This window comes from Oreochromis niloticus, linkage group LG16 (genome assembly GCF_001858045.2).
Source record: "Oreochromis niloticus isolate F11D_XX linkage group LG16, O_niloticus_UMD_NMBU, whole genome shotgun sequence".
Classification (NCBI taxonomy): Eukaryota; Metazoa; Chordata; class Actinopteri; order Cichliformes; family Cichlidae; genus Oreochromis; species Oreochromis niloticus.
The window spans coordinates 12966521-12985528 of record NC_031987.2 but is presented as its reverse complement, the minus strand read 5'-3'; the positions used below and the strand labels follow the sequence as shown (position 1 = coordinate 12985528).

General features: G+C 38.9%; 1 protein-coding gene across 3 annotated transcripts in view; it reads left to right on the top strand.

The window, feature by feature from the left end:
- Nucleotides 1-19008, top strand: part of erbb4b (erb-b2 receptor tyrosine kinase 4b) — a 289951-nt gene that overhangs the window by 142718 nt on the left and 128225 nt on the right. For all 3 annotated transcript variants that reach the window (XM_005451921.4, XM_019353299.2, XM_019353298.2), the window contains exon 3: nt 17979-18165. In XM_005451921.4, the coding sequence (XP_005451978.1) occupies nt 17979-18165 (187 nt within the window). The remainder of the gene's footprint in view (nt 1-17978; nt 18166-19008) is intronic.

Here is a 19008-nt window from a genome sequence, read left to right as displayed (position 1 = left end):
TCATGTGGGGTGGCCTTTGGTGTTGTGGGAGGGGAGGCTGGGGAAGGGGAAAGCCAAATTAACTTGGAAGTGATGGCAACAAATTATCAAAGACAGACAAAGTATCACTCTGTTCCTGGTTACATTTAAACAGTTAAACATACAAAAATATTAAGACAGTATGTTTTGGATACACATCAGTGATATCTGATGTGTTCACTCTCTACAAATATGCTAATAAACTATGTGCCTTGTTTTTATCTTTGTATATTTTTACAATTTTAGTATAAATTTTGCTAGATGATGATCAATGTGAAAAACATTCTGGAGTATATTATCACTTTTTAAAAAATATTTAAAATTTAATTGAGTTACAATAGGACTGTTGGTGCATGTTTGACCCTTGACCCTCAAATCACATTCAAATTCTTCTTAATTTTTGTGTAATTGGTGGTTTTACTGCCGTTCAGGCATTCAGTCATTGGCTTTTCAAAGCTACTTTATGCCTTCATCTACACTCATTTTTGGAGCTTTACTTGTTCACTGGCCCTGATCTGATTGAGATGACCTGGATCTTTTATAAATAATTCTCACTTGATTATATCCTCCTTGTGTACTCTCTGCCAGTCAGTCAGTCAGTCTGCCAGTAATGGCACCTCTGGTGTGTTTCACTGTTCTGTAGGCATCTTCAGCATGTCTCCTCCACATCATTGTCTTCTGTGGGTCAGTCGGGTCTTGCTCAGCTTGTTTTACAACATATGTCTTGTTTCAGCCACTCTCACTTGGTGGGCCCTTGCTTGGTCAGTCAATGTGGGAATGACTTGTTTGTGCTGGCTGGGGGGCAAATAAAGGGTTTCATTATTTGGGCTGAAATAGAGACAAAGCCTGCTATAGCTTAGCCTAGCTCTTGCCCATGCAACATTTCCATTCTGTCTTCCAAAAGTACAGCTGTGTTATCTGAGGAGGAATCACAAAGGAAGCCAAGAGCTTAGACACAAAAGTGACAGAGGTGGTGGGTGATAAAAGTTTTTTTTTTTTTTTTTGGCTCCGAATGATTCAGATACTTCCTCTAAATAGATGAGAGAATAACTTAATTGCTCATTGAGTTGATGACAGTGTTTTATGCAGATAATATCCCATTGCATGACAGTGCCATAGTGCGGATAAAGGAGCGGCAAAAGAGATGGGAAAGAAAGGAGACTGAGTGTATAGAAAAGAGAAACATAAAGAAAAAGAGCAAGAGATAGAAAATTAGAAAGAGAGTCTCTTTTAGTATAATTGCAGCTTTTACCATGAAATGAATGCATTGTGTGGAGCTAACGGTGCCAGCTCCACCCATGTGAGCCATCGTGTCTTTATCACTAATGGACCAGTGACTACTACTGTAATTACGTAGGCTTTTGTCTAGCCCTTTGCACAACTATCTTGGAAGCGAAAATTGGTCTGACTTTTATGGCTCTTTTACTGACATCTACGGTATATCGGCAAGCTCTAAAAAGAGGACAAAGCAAAAGAGCCATGTTAATGAAGAGAGAGAGGTAGAAAAGAGGTAATAAAGCTAAGATGGAGAGAAAGGTCATACAACAAGTTGGAATAATATTTATGATGATTTCTCAGGTTAATGACATTTCATATTTAGTCAGGGGCACCATATATGAAGATAATGCAGACAGACAAATTTAATTCAGCACTGGCGAGACCTTCTCTATCGTAACACTACACCTCTTACTAAACACCAGGCCCAAATTGTAGAATGGATTAAAAGTGCCTACACTAATGTACAGCATGCTACCCTTAGCTTGCTCATTTAACTGCTTAAGCAGTATGACAGCATAACCTCTGAGCTGAATCGTTAGTTAATTGAATTGTTTTATGGGAGAAAAGAGCAAAGGGGACTGTGTATAAAAATGGGTGTTATTCCAAAATATATCTGTGCAAGTTCTCAGTCATCCAGGACATTGTAGCCTTGAAGCCAACTAGACTTCTTTAGGTTTGTGAAGATGTTTTGCCTGTCATCCAAAAGTTCACTAGGTACTTCAGTTCTAAAATAGCTATTGAGGTCAGCTGAGGCAAAATGTGAGTAAGGGTTGAAACACCTAAGAAGGGATCTCAAGACTGCATTGTAGGTGGCTGATAGGTAGTGTCGTAGACCACCACCTCTCAGAGATGAAGAGCCTCTGGAATGATAGATAAAACTTCATTTTAAGCACTCAAGGATTCCTAAACAGCAAACTGAGACTTCACTTATGATTTCTTGATTGTCGTTGTGCACCAATACAAAAAGGAACTGTAACTGGACAAATGTTTATGGATCTATCTGTTTCTGACAAGAACTGACATATACTCAGTACAAAACCTAGTGTTAGAGCAAAGTTAGCTGTTAGACGTCAGCCAATCTTTCAGCCATGAAATCTGATAAAGCCCTAAGTTGGCCATTCATATCACTGAATTCCAACCAGATTCACGTCTGTCAGGCTTGCACTTTCCTAGAAGGGGAGAAACTCAGTGAGGTAGATGAAAACAATCACATTGCACGGAAACTCTTAAAACCACAGAGAATATCTCTACATCTTTTTTTCTTTTTGTGATCTAGTTAACTTTTCACCATGTCGTACTTAAGGTACTCATACAGGATATGTCCATTAAAACAGTTTAAATATTCATCACTCTGTAGCCCAGTAACGGTTCCCAACTTGTTCTTCCATGCCCATTCTGCACAAGAATAAACTTTTCAGGACTCCAGTTCTCTCACAAAGGTACACAAATACCTTTATGCATAGCTATGTAGTAAGTTGGCGCTGCTTCTGTCTCCAACGAGAAAACATTATCTCTATAGATCATCTCCAAAATTATGAAAAAAAAGTTGCAGTTGTTGTAAGGAAAAAAAATACCAGTTACTTTAAATTTGATTGTTTAATTCTAAAAAGTCTAAAGCACTGGACTACACAAGAGACCTTTCTCACCAACATTGTGAGATGTCATAGTAGAGCACAGATATAACAGTACAGACTTAATCACCAATGGAAATGAAGGTACATTATATTCTTTGCAATTCCCAAATAAGGATGTTACTGGCGCTGCTGTCACATTTTAACTGACTAAAGCATCAGCTGGTCCAGTGTTCCATTAAATAGTTTTGCTACGGCATATTGAGTCTTTACACAGCCGTTGCACGAGCCTGGTCCACAGAGCCGGCAATAAGCCGGAGTGGTTTCCGTTGCGTGTTGGACTCCGCCAGAGCTGCCCTTTGTCACTGATTCTATTCATAATTTTTATGGACAGAATTTCTAGGTGTAGCCAAGTGGTGGAAGGCTTCGACTCCGGTGGTCTCAGACTCTCATCTCTCCTTTTTGCAGATGATGTAGTTCTGTTCGCTGCTGCAGGTGGTGACCTCCAGCTCGCACTGGAGCAGTTTGCAGCCAAGTGTGAAGCAGTGGGAATAAGAATCGCCTCCAAATCTGAGGCCATGATCCTCATCCGGAAAAGGATGGAGTGCCCACTCAGGGCTGGGGACGAGTTCCTGCCCCAAGTGGTGGAGTATAAGTATCTCACAGTCTTGTTCACGAGTGAGGGGAGAATGGAGCGGGAGATCGACAGACAGATTGGTGCAACGGTTGCAGTGATGTGGACGCTGTGCTGATCTGTTGTGGTGAAGAGAGAGCTGAGCGTAAATGCAAAGCTCTTAATTTACTGGTCGATCTATGTCCCTACCCTCACCTATGGTCACGAGCTTTGGGTAGCGACCGAAAGAACAAGATTACGGATAGAAGTGGTGGAAATGTGCTTTCTCTAAAGGGTGGCTGGCCTCTCCTTTAGAAATAGCTTTAGGAGTTCGGCCATCCAGGAGGGGCTCAGAGTAGAGCCACTGTTCCTCCACATCGAAAGGAGACAGTTGAGGTGGTTTGGGCATCTGACAAGGATGCCTCCTGGGCACCTCCTGGGTGAGGTGCCCCCGGGGTACACCCAGGACACGCTGGGGAGATTATAGCTCTCAATTGGCCTGGGAATGCCTTGGTGTTCCCCCGAACACGCTGGAGGAGGTTGCCGGGATGAGGGAGGTCTGGGCTTTTCTACTTAGGCTGCTGCCCCACGACCCGGCCTTGGATAAGCAGAATAGAATGGATGGATGGATGGATAAAGCCTCAGCAAGAATATTCCAATTTCATCTGTGCTCCAGTTGCTATAATTAACTAAAACCGAAAGCTCTCTACTACAAAGACATTTTGATTTCTCAACTAATGTCCTGTATGTTTTTTTTGGAAAGGTATTTGATAATCCAAGTTACTGACTAGAATGAAAAAAAAAATTGCCACAAGCAGCTTTCTTGACTGGCAGTATTACATGTCCCTCAGTACTGCGAGAATTAAGTTTTACTTACTGCAAACACAATATGTAACATTTGTTTTATTGCTGAATGCGATCTGTAAGCAGCACGCAGGGAGTCACATCAATTCACTACCCTGCTCTAATTCTACCATAATACTTTAGCATCTTAATTAAACATGATTGTTATCTGGGTTTGTTTAATTCTTAGAAACACTGATGGGTATTGCTGCCAAATATAACTCCCAGGAGTGGATGGAGTCACTCAGTTTATGTGTGTATGTGTGTGTGTGTGTGTGTATGACAAAGCGATACAGTAAGAGAGGGGGAGAGAGAGGGAACAGCCAAGTGGGTCAGAAAACTGATTTCTGGGTTCCCTGTGGAGACAGCAAGACCTTTATCTTCAATTTCACAGATTTCCTCTGTGGTCAGAATAAGAGGCCACATCACCTATTTCTCTTCCACTCTTATACTTGTTTTATTGGGCCATCCCTTAACTCAGACAAGTCAAAAGAACAGATATAATGGGGGTTTTATTTATGTAGTTTTTGTTAGACATGTTGTCTCGCTGGCCTCTTGTTCTCTGCCTTTATTCATACTTATTTGGGCTTTCATATTTTTTATATCACCTGCTGTTTGGTATTTCTGTTTGAACTTAAACGTACATATATTGCCCTTTTACAGTGAAATTTCAGTATTACAGAACATTAAACTGCAGTATATTTTTGAAGTATATTTGTCTCTGATACACATAATAACATTGCATGCTACTGCTACTTACTTTGTATAATACTGTAATATCATCAAACTGATAAATTGTTGTGTTTTTGAGTTACACACTATGAATTGCCTATCATCTTAAATATTCCTCACAATTACTATCCAGTGCAGCACACAGTGCAGTAAATAATGGGACACACCTGGTTATTAAATGTTTACCTCTTTTAAGCTATTAAAATGATAAACTAACACATGTGGAGTTGTATAGTATGGATGGATGGATGGATGGATGGAGTTGAAGAGTGCACAGTATGTGCATGGACGACAGCTTTGTGCATTACTGGTAGCCAGGTAGATCAAATAGTAACACACAAAGATTTTCATTTAAGATGTGTTCCTTGTTTCAAAACAAAAAACATTCTCCCATATTTACTACCCAAGTAAAGGCTTATTAGTTAGCCTCAGCTGGCTCTAGCAGCTTTAACAGTTGCCAAATGACATCACCTTAAACCAGGCACAGACACTACAGTGTATTTTCTTTTTCTTCCCTTTTTTTAATCTTTTATTATGGCCTCTGTGTCAAATTAGAGTTATACAATCATATGACTCAGAATACTGTAGGGTCTTTACCTTACAGAATGAAGTGCCTTGAAGTGACTGTTATTGTGATTTGGTGCTATATAAATAAACCCGAATTTGACTGAATTGAATTGAATCTTGAATTTTGGTGACTCACAAATATGACAGATGAATCATCATGCTTGCTGTCTTGTATGACAATTTCCAGGGAAAAAATGGCAACTGACAAAAGCAACTGAAGTGGCATTCAGCTGCTATTCACTTTTACAGTTCCATCTAGCTAAGGGGTGTTTAACATAAGGCCCTAGGGCCAAAATTGGGTCAGCAAAGACTCCAATGTGGCTAGCTGGACAGCTTTGGAAAATGTGGAGAACATATATTTATGGATTTTTAATAATATTTGTATAAGATTTACAGCTTTTCCTTTCGATAAAGCCCTCCCCCACAGCCCTTCATACTACACCAAAGAAAACCTCCTTTTGTTCACTTTCTGACATTTTTAATAATCAACAAAAACTTTGTTCTATAAATACGGGGCAGTCTGGGCAGTGAGCTACCAGAACATTTTACACGTATATCATGTAGAAAAACTGAAAAGTCCTGTTTAAACTGTACTTCTTATGTGTAGTGAAATAAATTCTTTTGATGTTACACTTACATTTTTTATAAAGCATGATAGCTGTTTGATGGATAAAGTGCTGCATTAGGTGACCTCCACAATCACCCATCCTAAACCCAAATGCACTGCACTCTCATTGCACTGTTGCACTCTAGTTGTGACTTCAGTTGAAATCATGGCAAATTCAGCAAATAACTGGAAGCAATGATATAACAATGGCATTGTGGGTATGTGAAATTAACATACTGAATGCCCCAGTAAAGGCCCTGCTGACACAGACAAAAAGCGCAGTTGCAGTTGCCATGGTTGATAGTCGAACTACTGTGATAATGTCCTTGTTAGAAAGCAGCTTTGCAGGTGGATGATAAGTGACTGTAAACAAGTTGAGATTGAGTGTAATTGCTGCCAGTGTTCTCATGACACAATATGTAAACAACACATTATATAGCCAACACCACCAACTTTTAATACTAACAGATCTTAGCACAATTCCTATCCTGGATAAGGGGATCTACAAATTCCCATACTGAGATCTTACCTTTAACATGGCCACTGCCTCTTCTACTCCTGTCCTCCTGAATTTATTGAGCCGCGAGGCCCATCAACTTTTATTAGCTAATAATGCTGTTAGGGCCATTAAGTGTGGCCAAGACTCACCCAGAGCAACACTTAACAGACCCTGTGGGGTGCTACTTGAGGACTGAAGTAACAGGACCACACTGTGACAACCCCACTGCACCGACGTGTCTGAGCAGATTTCTAATTTGATGTTGCTAAGACCAGCGCAGCTCCCCCAGAGGGTGATTGGTATGTCACTTAAATGCAGCAAAAACGCAAATATTCACTGTTTTAGATAAAACAGTAATTACCCTTTCCATTTTGAAATTTCTTAGAAGGAAGGCTATAGTCCACCCAAGGATTCTACAATGTGAGAGCTGTTTCTCATATGTACACAAATGCGAGTGAAAACAACAAACACCCTGTAATTCTTACTTTTAGATAATTTCTAGGCACCTATAGGATTGCCCTGAAGCTTCTTCAAAGATGCCTAGAACTCACTTAGGGACTGACTGTTTTCTATGCTTCTGTGGACTGCAGATGATTTAAAGATCCTGCCGGCACTCTTTAGATTGCTACACTAAAATAAGGGCATAATGGAGCCTGGTTACTCCCATAGCCGTGGGTGTTGTTTTTGTTGTGTTGTGCTAGGTCCAAACTCTTAGAGAATGGTTAAAGGATGGCCCCTGTAGATCAAAGCAAAAATATAATCAACTGTGAGAGAGAGAAAGACCTCTACTTTATCATGTCTGTTTGCTCAGGGCTGAAAACGGACTGCTGCTGAACTAAGAGTTGATAAAGAGAAAAAACGGAGGGTACAGTATGTGTTCTGTGCTTGGTTTTAGAAATAGGTCATGTGGTCTGTTTTGATGAGTCACATGGCCAAAAATTAGGTTCATTTTAATAGTGTAAAATAACAGGGGGCTAAACCCAGCTACTTACTTACTTGTAGCCATTTAATCATCTTCCATCAGGTTGTTGTGCAAAAGGATAATGAGATTTTTCAGTACTCAGAGAATATCCATTTCGTTGATTTATTCACACAAGCCTGATTATTAGAATCATAGACAAATGCAAAAGTTAAATAATAATTTTCAAAAAGATGTTTAATGGGTTAAGTTGCTGTCGATATTTCCAAAATAGGAATTTATTTTGAGCATGACTGCAATTAAATAATTAGTACCTCAGCATTAATGACGTTTAGAGCCTTCTACTTTCATAACCTATAATTTTAGAACATCACTCAAAATCACAGGATTTGGATGGGAATATTAACTCTCCTAATCATTGAAACAACATTGAAAATGTATTGGGGTTTTTTTTTTTTCCATTATGGGATTAAACACTATATGTAAAAAACAACAGACTATGCCAAAATACACCGTTGTATTATTAATGTTCTATTTTTTGTTTCACATTTACACAAACTTTTTTTCTTTCTTTTAAACTCTTGCAAAGAAAAATGACACTCAAAAGACTGAGACTTATAAAAACACAATTATTACTGTCTAACAAAACAGTTATTGTAAAATTCGTCTGCTGACAATAAAAAAAATATTCAATACTAGTGAGATATGGTTTCTGGGCTTGATTAACGAGCTAACCATGGGCTACACGAATCTAGGACTACCTACCACCCCAGCACCCTCCTCCCACACATCCTTGTAGGGGAGTGTGGGCAAGTGATTACTCTCGGATTAAGACTTGCCTTACCGGCAGATATGTGTGGCATAATTAAATAATGGCTGCCTCACCCGAACAGTCCCAATGCATACGGGCTTCCCAACGTCGTCAGATCAGCACAATATTAACCATGACACAGGCGTAACCAGCCCGGTAATTAATGCAGTGAATCAATTACAAATTAGTCAATTTGGAGAATTCCCCACTGGAGTCCACTCATTACCAGTGCTCTGATGGAGTCGCAAGTTTTTCTCTTGGGAAGGGGTGTCACTTCATTGCTCTCATTTTCTATCTGTCTTTATCTCTTTTCTGAAGGTAGGCTTCGGAAGACAAATGGAGGATGAAATTGATGCTGCCTGCTGCTTAGCTTTGCATTGCAATTTAAAATGTCAGCTACACAACATTCGATTATAGGTCCAACTGGAGAAGAGCATTAAGCTAATCAAAGTTAATGAGAACACCTTTACAAGGGTATCCTAAGTACAAATAGTTTGTCTACCACCAAGCTTTGAAGACTTTGTACTATACAAGCACATTTTCATATAAACCTTTAAAAGACAGTTGTAATATTGATTTTGCCGATTGTTTGTGTTTTTATTCTGCACATTTCCTTATAACATTCAATAATACTGTCAAAAGTTATACAGCAAAAGTGATGGTCATCTACTGTATTACCATACTTCTGCTATCCACTGCCCCGAAATAATAGTGCAGTGGCCAAATTACAGGAATTATATAAAGTATACCTAACTAAACAGGTATTGAAGGAAGGTGGTAGCATGAATTATATGCCTTTCTCTGCACACTCTGTATTGATGGTTCTCATAGCATAGGATAAGGTGAACACCACACTATTCATTTCCCTGCCAAAAGGTGAGAATCGGTCTTAATGACAGAGGGCTTTTTAGCTCAATTCAGGAACTGTCAGGGAGGTGAAATGGGAAAGACTGCCATGATGAGAGACAGCAAAAGAAGGTATGGATGTGTGTGTATGTGTGGCTGTGTATATTTTTTCCTGCCCACAAGTCCATGAAAGGCAAGGAGCATTCAGTAAACACAGCAGATTAAAAAATAAAGATAGACATTATATATTACCCAATATAAAATTCAGTAGTCTATTTTTTTAAATAAATAATTTAACATTGCTCTTTGTTTTTTAAATGCATTGTTCACTAACATAAATGAAGGAAGAAAAATAGAGGAACATATTTTGAATCCACTCTAGTACATCACCACCCCCAGTTATGATCTCAGTGATAAACATAAAGTGAAATCACAGCTATTAGACAATGAAAACTGAAAATGCATCAGCTTCTTAAAAGTAAGCTGCTGAGTGGCAGAACAGATGTACTGAGTTGCTTTATACTCCACAGGTGGGTGTAAAATGTTTTACAGGGATTGCAAAGTCTTTGTGGACTTTTATTACACCCTGTAAATGAGTTTGGCTCAAAAGTCTAATGCTTAATAATAATAATAATAATAATAATAATAATAATAATGGAAAGCAATGACAGCAATCATTAATCAGAACTGTTGCTGTAGCTCTTTGAGTTGGCCAAAATTCAGGAAAGCAGGACTCCTTCAGCACGAGCAGTGATGGTAAACTAGCACTGACTTTCCATGACACTTGCAAACAGTAATAGTATTTTAGTTTGCCACTGTGGCACAAGTTTGGTTATATTTTATTCTTTTTGATTTTTAGGTTAATCAGTGAGTCTCAGAAATACTAATTTTGTGTTTAATTATGTTAAAAGCCAGTCAGTATCATATCTGATCAAAGTACCAACTGGCAGAAACACTGATCTCACAGTTTTGATGACTGATAACTGCAGTAGGCCTGATATCTGCATCAGAACATACCCAGAATAAAGTAATTTTTATTTTATCTTGTTCATTACATAATTATTTAGTGTAACAGACAGTCAATATACTGGATGAAAACAAGACAAAGTGAAAAATAAAAGGAAATGAAAGACTGATATTGATTTTCTCTCGGTTTACTTTCCTAAGTAAAACAACAGGAACTGTGTCATGATTGTTGTGTGAGCTTTGACTAAGGGAGGTGAGTTAGATAAGCTGAGAGACATGACCAAATGTGCCACCTCCATCTATTACTGCATAAGCAAAGTTGATCCTTTTGCTTTGTCTGTAAGAACAAAAATAAAAGGCAGACGTTGTAACAGTCTAAAATATGTCCCTTTTTCATGTCTGTTCAGACACCGCAAACATCTGAATCAGTATCTGACAAAAAATCTGCGTAATAATTTTTTAAGAAAATCACCACGTGTCTCATACAGATGGGGAAAAAAAACCATTCCAGATAAAAAAGAAGCATCAGAGTCCTCAGATGCTGCATTTAAATAAATGCTTTATATTTATTTATCTTATATTTAGGATGAGTAAATACATACTTGTTTTTGTATATGTTTCTGTGGTAGCCCAGTTTGTGCTTTTTACACATTCACATTGTTCTCAGATCTTGTAGCACAATAGCCTGGAAATCATAAGGCTACAGACACAATTTGGTCTGACACCCTCTTAAAACTAGAACCAGAGATAGGGTATTGCAGTGGACCTGTTAGTTTTGCTGCAGCACAGTTACCTACCCAGGGTCTACTAAATTATTTTAATTGTAATTATAAAAGTTCTATCTGACCTATGTAGTATACATGGGAGATGCACTGTATATTTGAAGAACTGAAAGAGGCTCAAGACACTTGCCCTAATGGCATAGTATGTAAAATATAGGATTGGCCACAGACCTATGATAATCACATTTAAGGAAAATTGAAATAAGCTGGCCTCATCCTATAAGTTCCCTCTGTAAAAGCTTAACCAGGGGTGTCGAACTCCAGGCCTCGAGGGCCGGTGTCCTGCAGGTTTTAGATATCGCCCTGGGTCAACACACCTGAATCATTAGTTCATTACCAGGCCTCTGGAGAACTCCAAGACATGTTGACGAGGTAATTTAGCCATTTAAATCAGCTGTATTGGATCAAGGACACATCTAAAACCTGCAGGACACCGGCCCTCGAGGCCTGGAGTTTGACACCTCAATGCCAATATTGTCAAGAAAGTTGTAAGAGATTTCTTTTCTACTTATATAACCACCTTTCCTGAAAATACACCAAACAGAATTATGAAAATGCTTTCTAAGAAATCCTGGCTCTCCTGGATTAAAATGAGATACCAGAATCGTACGTGTACTCGATTTTCATACATTATGCGTTACTGTTTTTCAATCCATCTCTGTTTCTTCATATGATTGTTTCACTGTTTAGCCTTTCTTTCCTTCAGAATTTGAGGATTGCGGTGGTGTATTCTGTCAATGATGCATTCACCTTACAGGGCTTTTTCGTCATCATGCTTGACAAGTCGACTGTCATCCTGTCGCAACCAATGACACTCAGACTTCAACTGAGTACTACACATTGCCTCTCCGTACATGACATGCACACCCTGAACAGGGACTTCTCAAAGTCACCCATTCTTGCCAATCTCATTAGCCAGCAACAGCCACCCAAAATATGAACCACATGCCAAACCCACACTTGTTAGTAACAAACATCAGTTTATGCCGTTTTATCTTGCATTCATTCGTCATAAAATTATTTGTGACTTTGTGATTTTTTTTATTTCAGTACACTTAAACTAGTTTTTTTGCTTTGTTATAAAGATAATATAATATTTTCCCTCTGAAATCCTCACTTGTGCTTGAGTAAAGTAGTATTCCTAGAAAACAGCTGGCATTCTCCCACTGTAGAGGCAAAGGAAGGACGTGGAACGCCAACAGAGAGGTTTCAAATCTTTCATGTCACTTGTTCTTTTGGCTTTTGTTACCACAGTTAACAACAAAAAAATCTGTCTAACACAAGAATGCCTTTGTACAGCCACACAGGCATCATCGTGCACACGCACACACACACACACACACACACTAACAGATACACACATATTTGCACACGCAGACACACACATAAGCATAAGACAAGTGGTGTAAGAAACACAAGTGAGAGTTTCTCTTCATCTTCAAAGATGAGTCATCATAATCAACTTGCCAAGGCAATAAAAGATACTTCTGTGATTCAGATACATACACTGGTGTGCATACTTCCACACAAATACACACATACATCAAAGGCAGTATCACCTGCAGGTGTTTGAAGTGGCTCATATTGGGTTTGAGCCACTCCAGAAGGATTGAGGTATTACTGAGGAGCTGGTGGGTTGTAGGTGGGCACTTTGGCATGGCAACACTTCTGAGGTTGAGAATGAAAAAAGGATACCAGTTTCACCAGGGCCACTTATTCTGCTGCGCTCAGTGCAGTGGCAATGGGATGGCGTCACAACATCATATTATAACCGATTTAGGAAGTCATTTGCGTTTATTCACAGTGGAGTTAATTTCAGAAATTATTGTCAAAACAGTAGTAAAGCAATATGGGACAACTACCAGCCAGTAATATTTCCATTATATGCCAGTTCCACTGAAGGTGATCTCCTGGAAAAAGTCAGGAGGTTTTCTTACTTACATTTGTAGACACTTCATCCGATTTTGTGTCTGTGTACAAATGTGGATGTGAGCTCAGGCAGAGGATTTAAGCAACCGATATGGAAATAGAGGATGGAGGCTTAGCGATGCAAACCTTAAGCCCACCCCCAGTGCACTTCTGTGTATCTGACTTCAGTGACCGCAGCCCTGCAGAGCACATATCTTTGCCTCAATATGTATGGAAATGAGAGGCAATCATGCTAACGTGTGTTCAGTGTCTTCAAACATGCTAATGGTGCCAATTTCCTCCACCCGCAGCCTAACATTTCACCTTTTGGTTTTCTCTCTGTCTCTTCTGACCTGGAACAGGTATGTTTTTAATTATGCATAAAAATATACGTAAGACTAGCCAAGTCCACTTGTCTGAGGTTCTCCTGCAATGTGCAGGAAGAAAATCTTCTACCCTTTCTCCTTCCTTCACTGGCTCTACCCCCGAAACCTCCCTCTCTTCCTTTAGAAGTCAGGGATTGAAGGACTCGATTTCAAAACTGTGCACGTCTCAGTGACTCAAGTGAGGTTTTTGTTCCGCTGCCACACTTCCGTTCACAAATGCTCCAGCGTAGGGAGGAGGGAGAAATCCCTGTTAATCTAGTGAATCTGGCTCTCTAGGTCTTTTTTGTTCACTGTTGCTGAGATCCTGACACATTGATCTCTTAGGAGGTATGTAGGGTGTGTGGTTGGATGAACTGAAAAGTTGCTAGAGGGAGTCTGACGTCCAGCTGTAGACATAATCTCTTTTTAAAAAAGCTGTCTTTATTCACTTAAGAGATTGCAGATGATCAACAGTTTGCACTGACCTCTTTGAATTTGTAATGATGCATTGGTATAAATAATTACTTGTGTTAAGATTAAAAAGAAATCCTGAAAATGCATGCAAAGACCATTGCAACTTAGATTTCTGGAAGATGTGGCCCACACGCCTATCAACACACTGAAGAGCTATTTTTATTGGTAGAAATCCAGGACAACAATGTGTCATGGTGTTATATTTAGCAGGTAATTTACTGCTCTAATTTCACTGTAGCTAAATTGAGGGCATAATGCAAATCATTGTATTTAGTGCTAATTTAGACATAGAAAAGCTGTTGCACTGGCACCTATGCAGTCTGCATTGATAATCACATCAGCTTCTTTGCATTAATATCTGTTTGAATGTTATATATAGATATACTCCTTTGGGAACTTATCCATCAAAACGTGTTGAAATCCAGGTGCTTGTCTCCCTGAAGTACTTTTACTATGCGCTTGGCCTGCACCAGTGGTATTGCCAAGGGGTGCTTGTTTTGTTGATCTGTGTTTAATGAAAGTGACCACGCACAGAGGAGATTCGGCCATTAGCTCAGCAAGAGTCTGTAATCACTACAAGTTGTTTCCTTTTTTTCTCGCAGTTCATTATTGAACAAACATTCTGTGGGGGGAAAAGCATGTGTTTCTGCCACTTCCTTCTCCCTCTTTTTATTCCCTCTGCAATGTTGCACTTTGGAAACTATCGATTTGGTGGCTTGAAAATAACAAACGACAGCTATGTGAGTGGGACAACAAACAACCTCAGAAAAAACAATATAAAAGGCATCCGTGAAGTATGTGCCTTGAAGTAATTATTAGCTACTGTATATGCTTAAATTTAATCAGCCAGAGCTGATTGCTTTTGCTGTTGTGTGCTGCCCTCAGTCTTCTGTGAGGAAGAAAGAGTACCTGGATATGGCAGTGTCCAAGGCTATGTCACTGTGCTACACAGAGTGCCACATATTTGGTTTTGTAGCAGGGTTGAAAAGACCTTCAAACTCTGTGGGGTGAATGTGAGTCATCCAAAGACCTTGCAAAACTCTGTGTTCACATGGAGGCAAAGAGTACTACATACATTCACTTGAAAAAAAGCTCAATATATTCTCTATGTACACATACTCTTGATTCAAATCGATAAATGTACATTTGCGCCATCATAATGCTCCTCAACGTTTGAAGCCTCAAACCCACCACTGCTCTTATTAATTCACTGGATATTTTCATCAGCACAAAGAAGTTTACGCTATGTCCTTTTTTCTCCAGGTAGTTTTTAAATTGATAAACACATTCAGAGACATGAATGTAACGTCCCCATCAATCATTCACATAGGTACACAGACACTCAAGGCCTGTCTGTTTCTATTAATGGTAATCAGCTGGGTAATGATGCCAGAGCTGCGACTGTGGCTTACTTACTGGTGGCTGATGGCCATGCTCTCTGACAGCTGTCAGCCGCCATGACTACACTGCCAGGGCCCTCCTTAGGACTTATTTCAGCTCAGTACATCAGCTGCAGCAGCACTTCACACACAGACTTGTTGATTATCAGCATCAGTGGGCCGGCGTGGAAAGACTTCTCTGACCGCCTGTCTGCTAATGACAGCCACCATGATGGTGGATGGGAGAAAGAGGACACAGCCTGTCACTTTGATTCATGCAATAGCAGATCCAACTGGATGGCTTCTCGCCAAAGTCTCGACAGTCGTTATATCCCCTCCTAAATGACATTTAAAGTGTGAAGCAGTGGCTGTCCTTGTGGCTCAGTCACCCCAGGCCAGGCCCCGGACACGAATCCCGAACCCTGTGCCAAGTTTTGAAGTAAGGTCACAAACCCCACAGTCAATTCTTCTCCTAGACGCCTGAACTCAGCTCATTGGCATTATTGAACGACCTTGAAGACAGATGCTTAGAGTACATTACTTTGTTTACTTTTTTTTGTCTTGTAGTCCTCATATTTTTTTGATTCTTTTGCTTTCCTATCTTAATCTATTTTATTATTGTACCTATGTCCACCTAAAAATTTGAACAAATACATCAAAAGATTATGTAAGGCGAAGTATGCATGTCTGCTATTGCTTTCCAAATAAACAGGATAACATGCAATCACTGAACTATTTCAACTGCTCCACCCTGAGTTTGGCTAAAACCTAAACAGAAAATACATGTTAGAATTGGTCATTCTGGCTAATTCTGTTACTGATATTTAAGAAATGGGAAACTTCTTGGGAAATTCAGTGGGTTTAACAAAAAGATTGTATAAAAATCAGAGGAACTAGAGAATTTTTTAATACAATCCCTTCATTTCAGTGGCTCAAAAGTAATTGGACAAATTATATAACTGAAAATATTCATTTTTAATACTCTGTTAAAAACACTTTTGTGACAGTGACATTGTTAGGGTATCTTTTGAGTTGGTTTTTTGTGACTTTTGTATTATAAGGATGGGTTAGTTCCAGTCATACATTTAGACTCAAGTTTAGTTATTTCTATGTTTCTGAGTTTCTTGCTCCCCAGTTTTTAGTTTCTTCTCTGTTAGGTTTTTCTGTCTCATCCCTATGCTGTGTGTAAGAGTCTGTTTATGTCTCTCGCCCCTCCACATGTCCTGTCTCCATGTTTGTATCTCTCTCCGTGTCTCCGTGTTGCTGTGTGTTAGATCTGTCCTGTGTTCAGTGTGTTAAGTTTTGCTTCCCCGTCTGTGTTTCCACTCTTGTCATGCCTCAGTGTATTTATTGTCTGTCTTTCTCAGTCCTTTGTCGGTGCGTCTGCAAATCTCCTGCTAAATCCTCCTTGTGTTTCCATGTTTCCTCGTTAAATTCCAAGGTATCTCAAGGCATTCTTAGTGTTCCAGGTTTTACCTTTTTTTCATTCTAGCTTCCCCAGTTTAGATGTTCCACTGTCTATTTTTTGTTATTTTGGATTACCTATTTCTGTTCCTGTTCCTGTTAGCTGCCTTAATAAATGGCATGCCCTTAGTTAAAGTACAGTTTTGTCTTCTGTGGTCTGAATTTGGGTCCTCTTATAAAGACACACACAATCTGCTGCTGCAGATCATGACAGATAGCCTAAAGTCTTCATCCAGATGTCCAGGTCTTTTTGCGTTGCTGAGTTCAGAGTCATTTTTTTCTTTCTTAGAATGTACCAGACTGTAGACTTTGCCACTCCTACTACTGTAGCAATTTCTTGGATGGGTTTTTTTTTCTGTTTTCTCAGCTTAAGTATGGCTTATTTCACCTGCATAGAGCTCCGTTGACCGCATGTTGTCTTTCACAGCAAAATCTTCCAAATCCAAGCACCACACCTCAAATCAATTCCAGGCCTTTTATCTGCTTAACTGATAATGACATACATGTAACGAATGAATTGCCCAAACCTGCCTATAAAATAGCCTTTGAGTCAATTGTCCAATTACTTTTGGTCCCTTTACAAAGAGGGTGGCACATGTTAAGGAGCTGAACACTTCTGTCTGAAGAGAGGCTTTGACTAATTTCCTGAATTTCACCCAGAGTTTCAGATTTATCATCATTTGTAGTACTCGTAAAGTCCTGAAGACCTTGAGAAATAAATATTTATTACTCTTTATTTTTTTAGTTTTTTATTACTGACTTAAAAATTGCGTGCTGACTAACAGATGGGTCATCTGCTGACGGATAGAATGGGGATAACCCTTGTCTATTATATAACTACAATTGGAACATGTCAGTAAACATGTAGAAAAACTAAACTTGTGTCATTGTCCAAATACATATAATAATAACGAATATACTGAACTGCAAAATAGGCAATGTTAACATCAATTATACTTCTGTCAAAATATAATTTGTTACAGACCCTAAACATGAGGTTTTTAGTGGTTTTTAAACTGATAACAGTTTCCGGAAAACCCTAAAATGGATGTTATTGCAGAAATTCAGTGTTATCTTTTTTCTTGATCAATTAGATATTATGTGATGAATTTTAGCCTGAGAACATGCAGCCACTATAAACACAGAACTGTGATAACCTTGTGCCTTTTGCCTTTACACCAGCTTGTTTACTGAATTAATTTTACATCCGCCATGAGAAGCACAAGTTGTTTTTCTTCTTTTTTTCCTTAGAAATGTGCTGTTAGTGTTTTCATCTATGCAACATGTACACACTTAAAATGCACACTAACACTTATTTCCATACCTCTATCCACAGTCTATCAGGGAAGTGACAGGCTATGTGTTGGTGGCTCTGAACCAGTTTGACTACCTGCCATTAGAGAACTTGAGAATCATCCGAGGAACCAAGCTATACGAGGACCGCTACTCCCTTGCAATCTTCCTCAATTACAGACGTGATGGAAACTTTGGCCTGCGCCAGTTGGGTCTAAAAAATCTCACAGGCAAGTTGAATTATTTTTTGGTTACTCACATTTTTTTATGTTAAAGGGCACAAAATGAGCAAAAAAAAAAAAAAATCCAGCTTCAAAACACCTGTAATATCAATTTTTACAATTCAGAACTGAGTTAGAAGAATCACATTAAAATCAGTTGTGTGTATTAAGAAAAATTATAACAAAAGGTGATGAAAATAGAGGAATATTTTCATTTTATGTTGTTTTTAGGCCTCCATACAAGCAATAGTTAGGGCAAGAGGCCCATTCCATGAAAAAAACAGTGAGTGTCTCCAAAATGATCCCCTCAGAATCACAACGCCTTTAGTACAAGAATTACACATGCAAAGCACATGAAAGACACATTTAACCTAAAACTGCAACCAAATTAAGTTTATAACCATTGCAAGTCTCACAATCTAAAGCCAAATTCCCATTTATGTTCAGCATGACTTTGCTATCGCTACCAAATTTGAGCATTTATATCATGGATACACTCGAGCTTCAGAAGCAACTCCATCATTAATATCTTAGTCATGGAGTATCAAACACTAGAAGTCGAGATGTTTTCGGATAATTCACTGGAGAAAGCTTCAAAAAGTACTTTTTGGGTAAACTTTAAAGGGTTCTATCACCATGTGGCATATTTAGCTGATCAAAACAAGTTATAGAATATGAAATGTTTCCTTTTTACCTATATTTTGATATCAGGCTCATCTTCTAGTTGTCATTCCTTAAAATATTCCTTAAAATATATTTTTTTTCTGCTTCTGGAACTTAAGAAATTAAAAAATCACAACTTTAAAAATGTCAAATTTTAAACTATCACCATGTAATTTAAAGGCCTGTGAC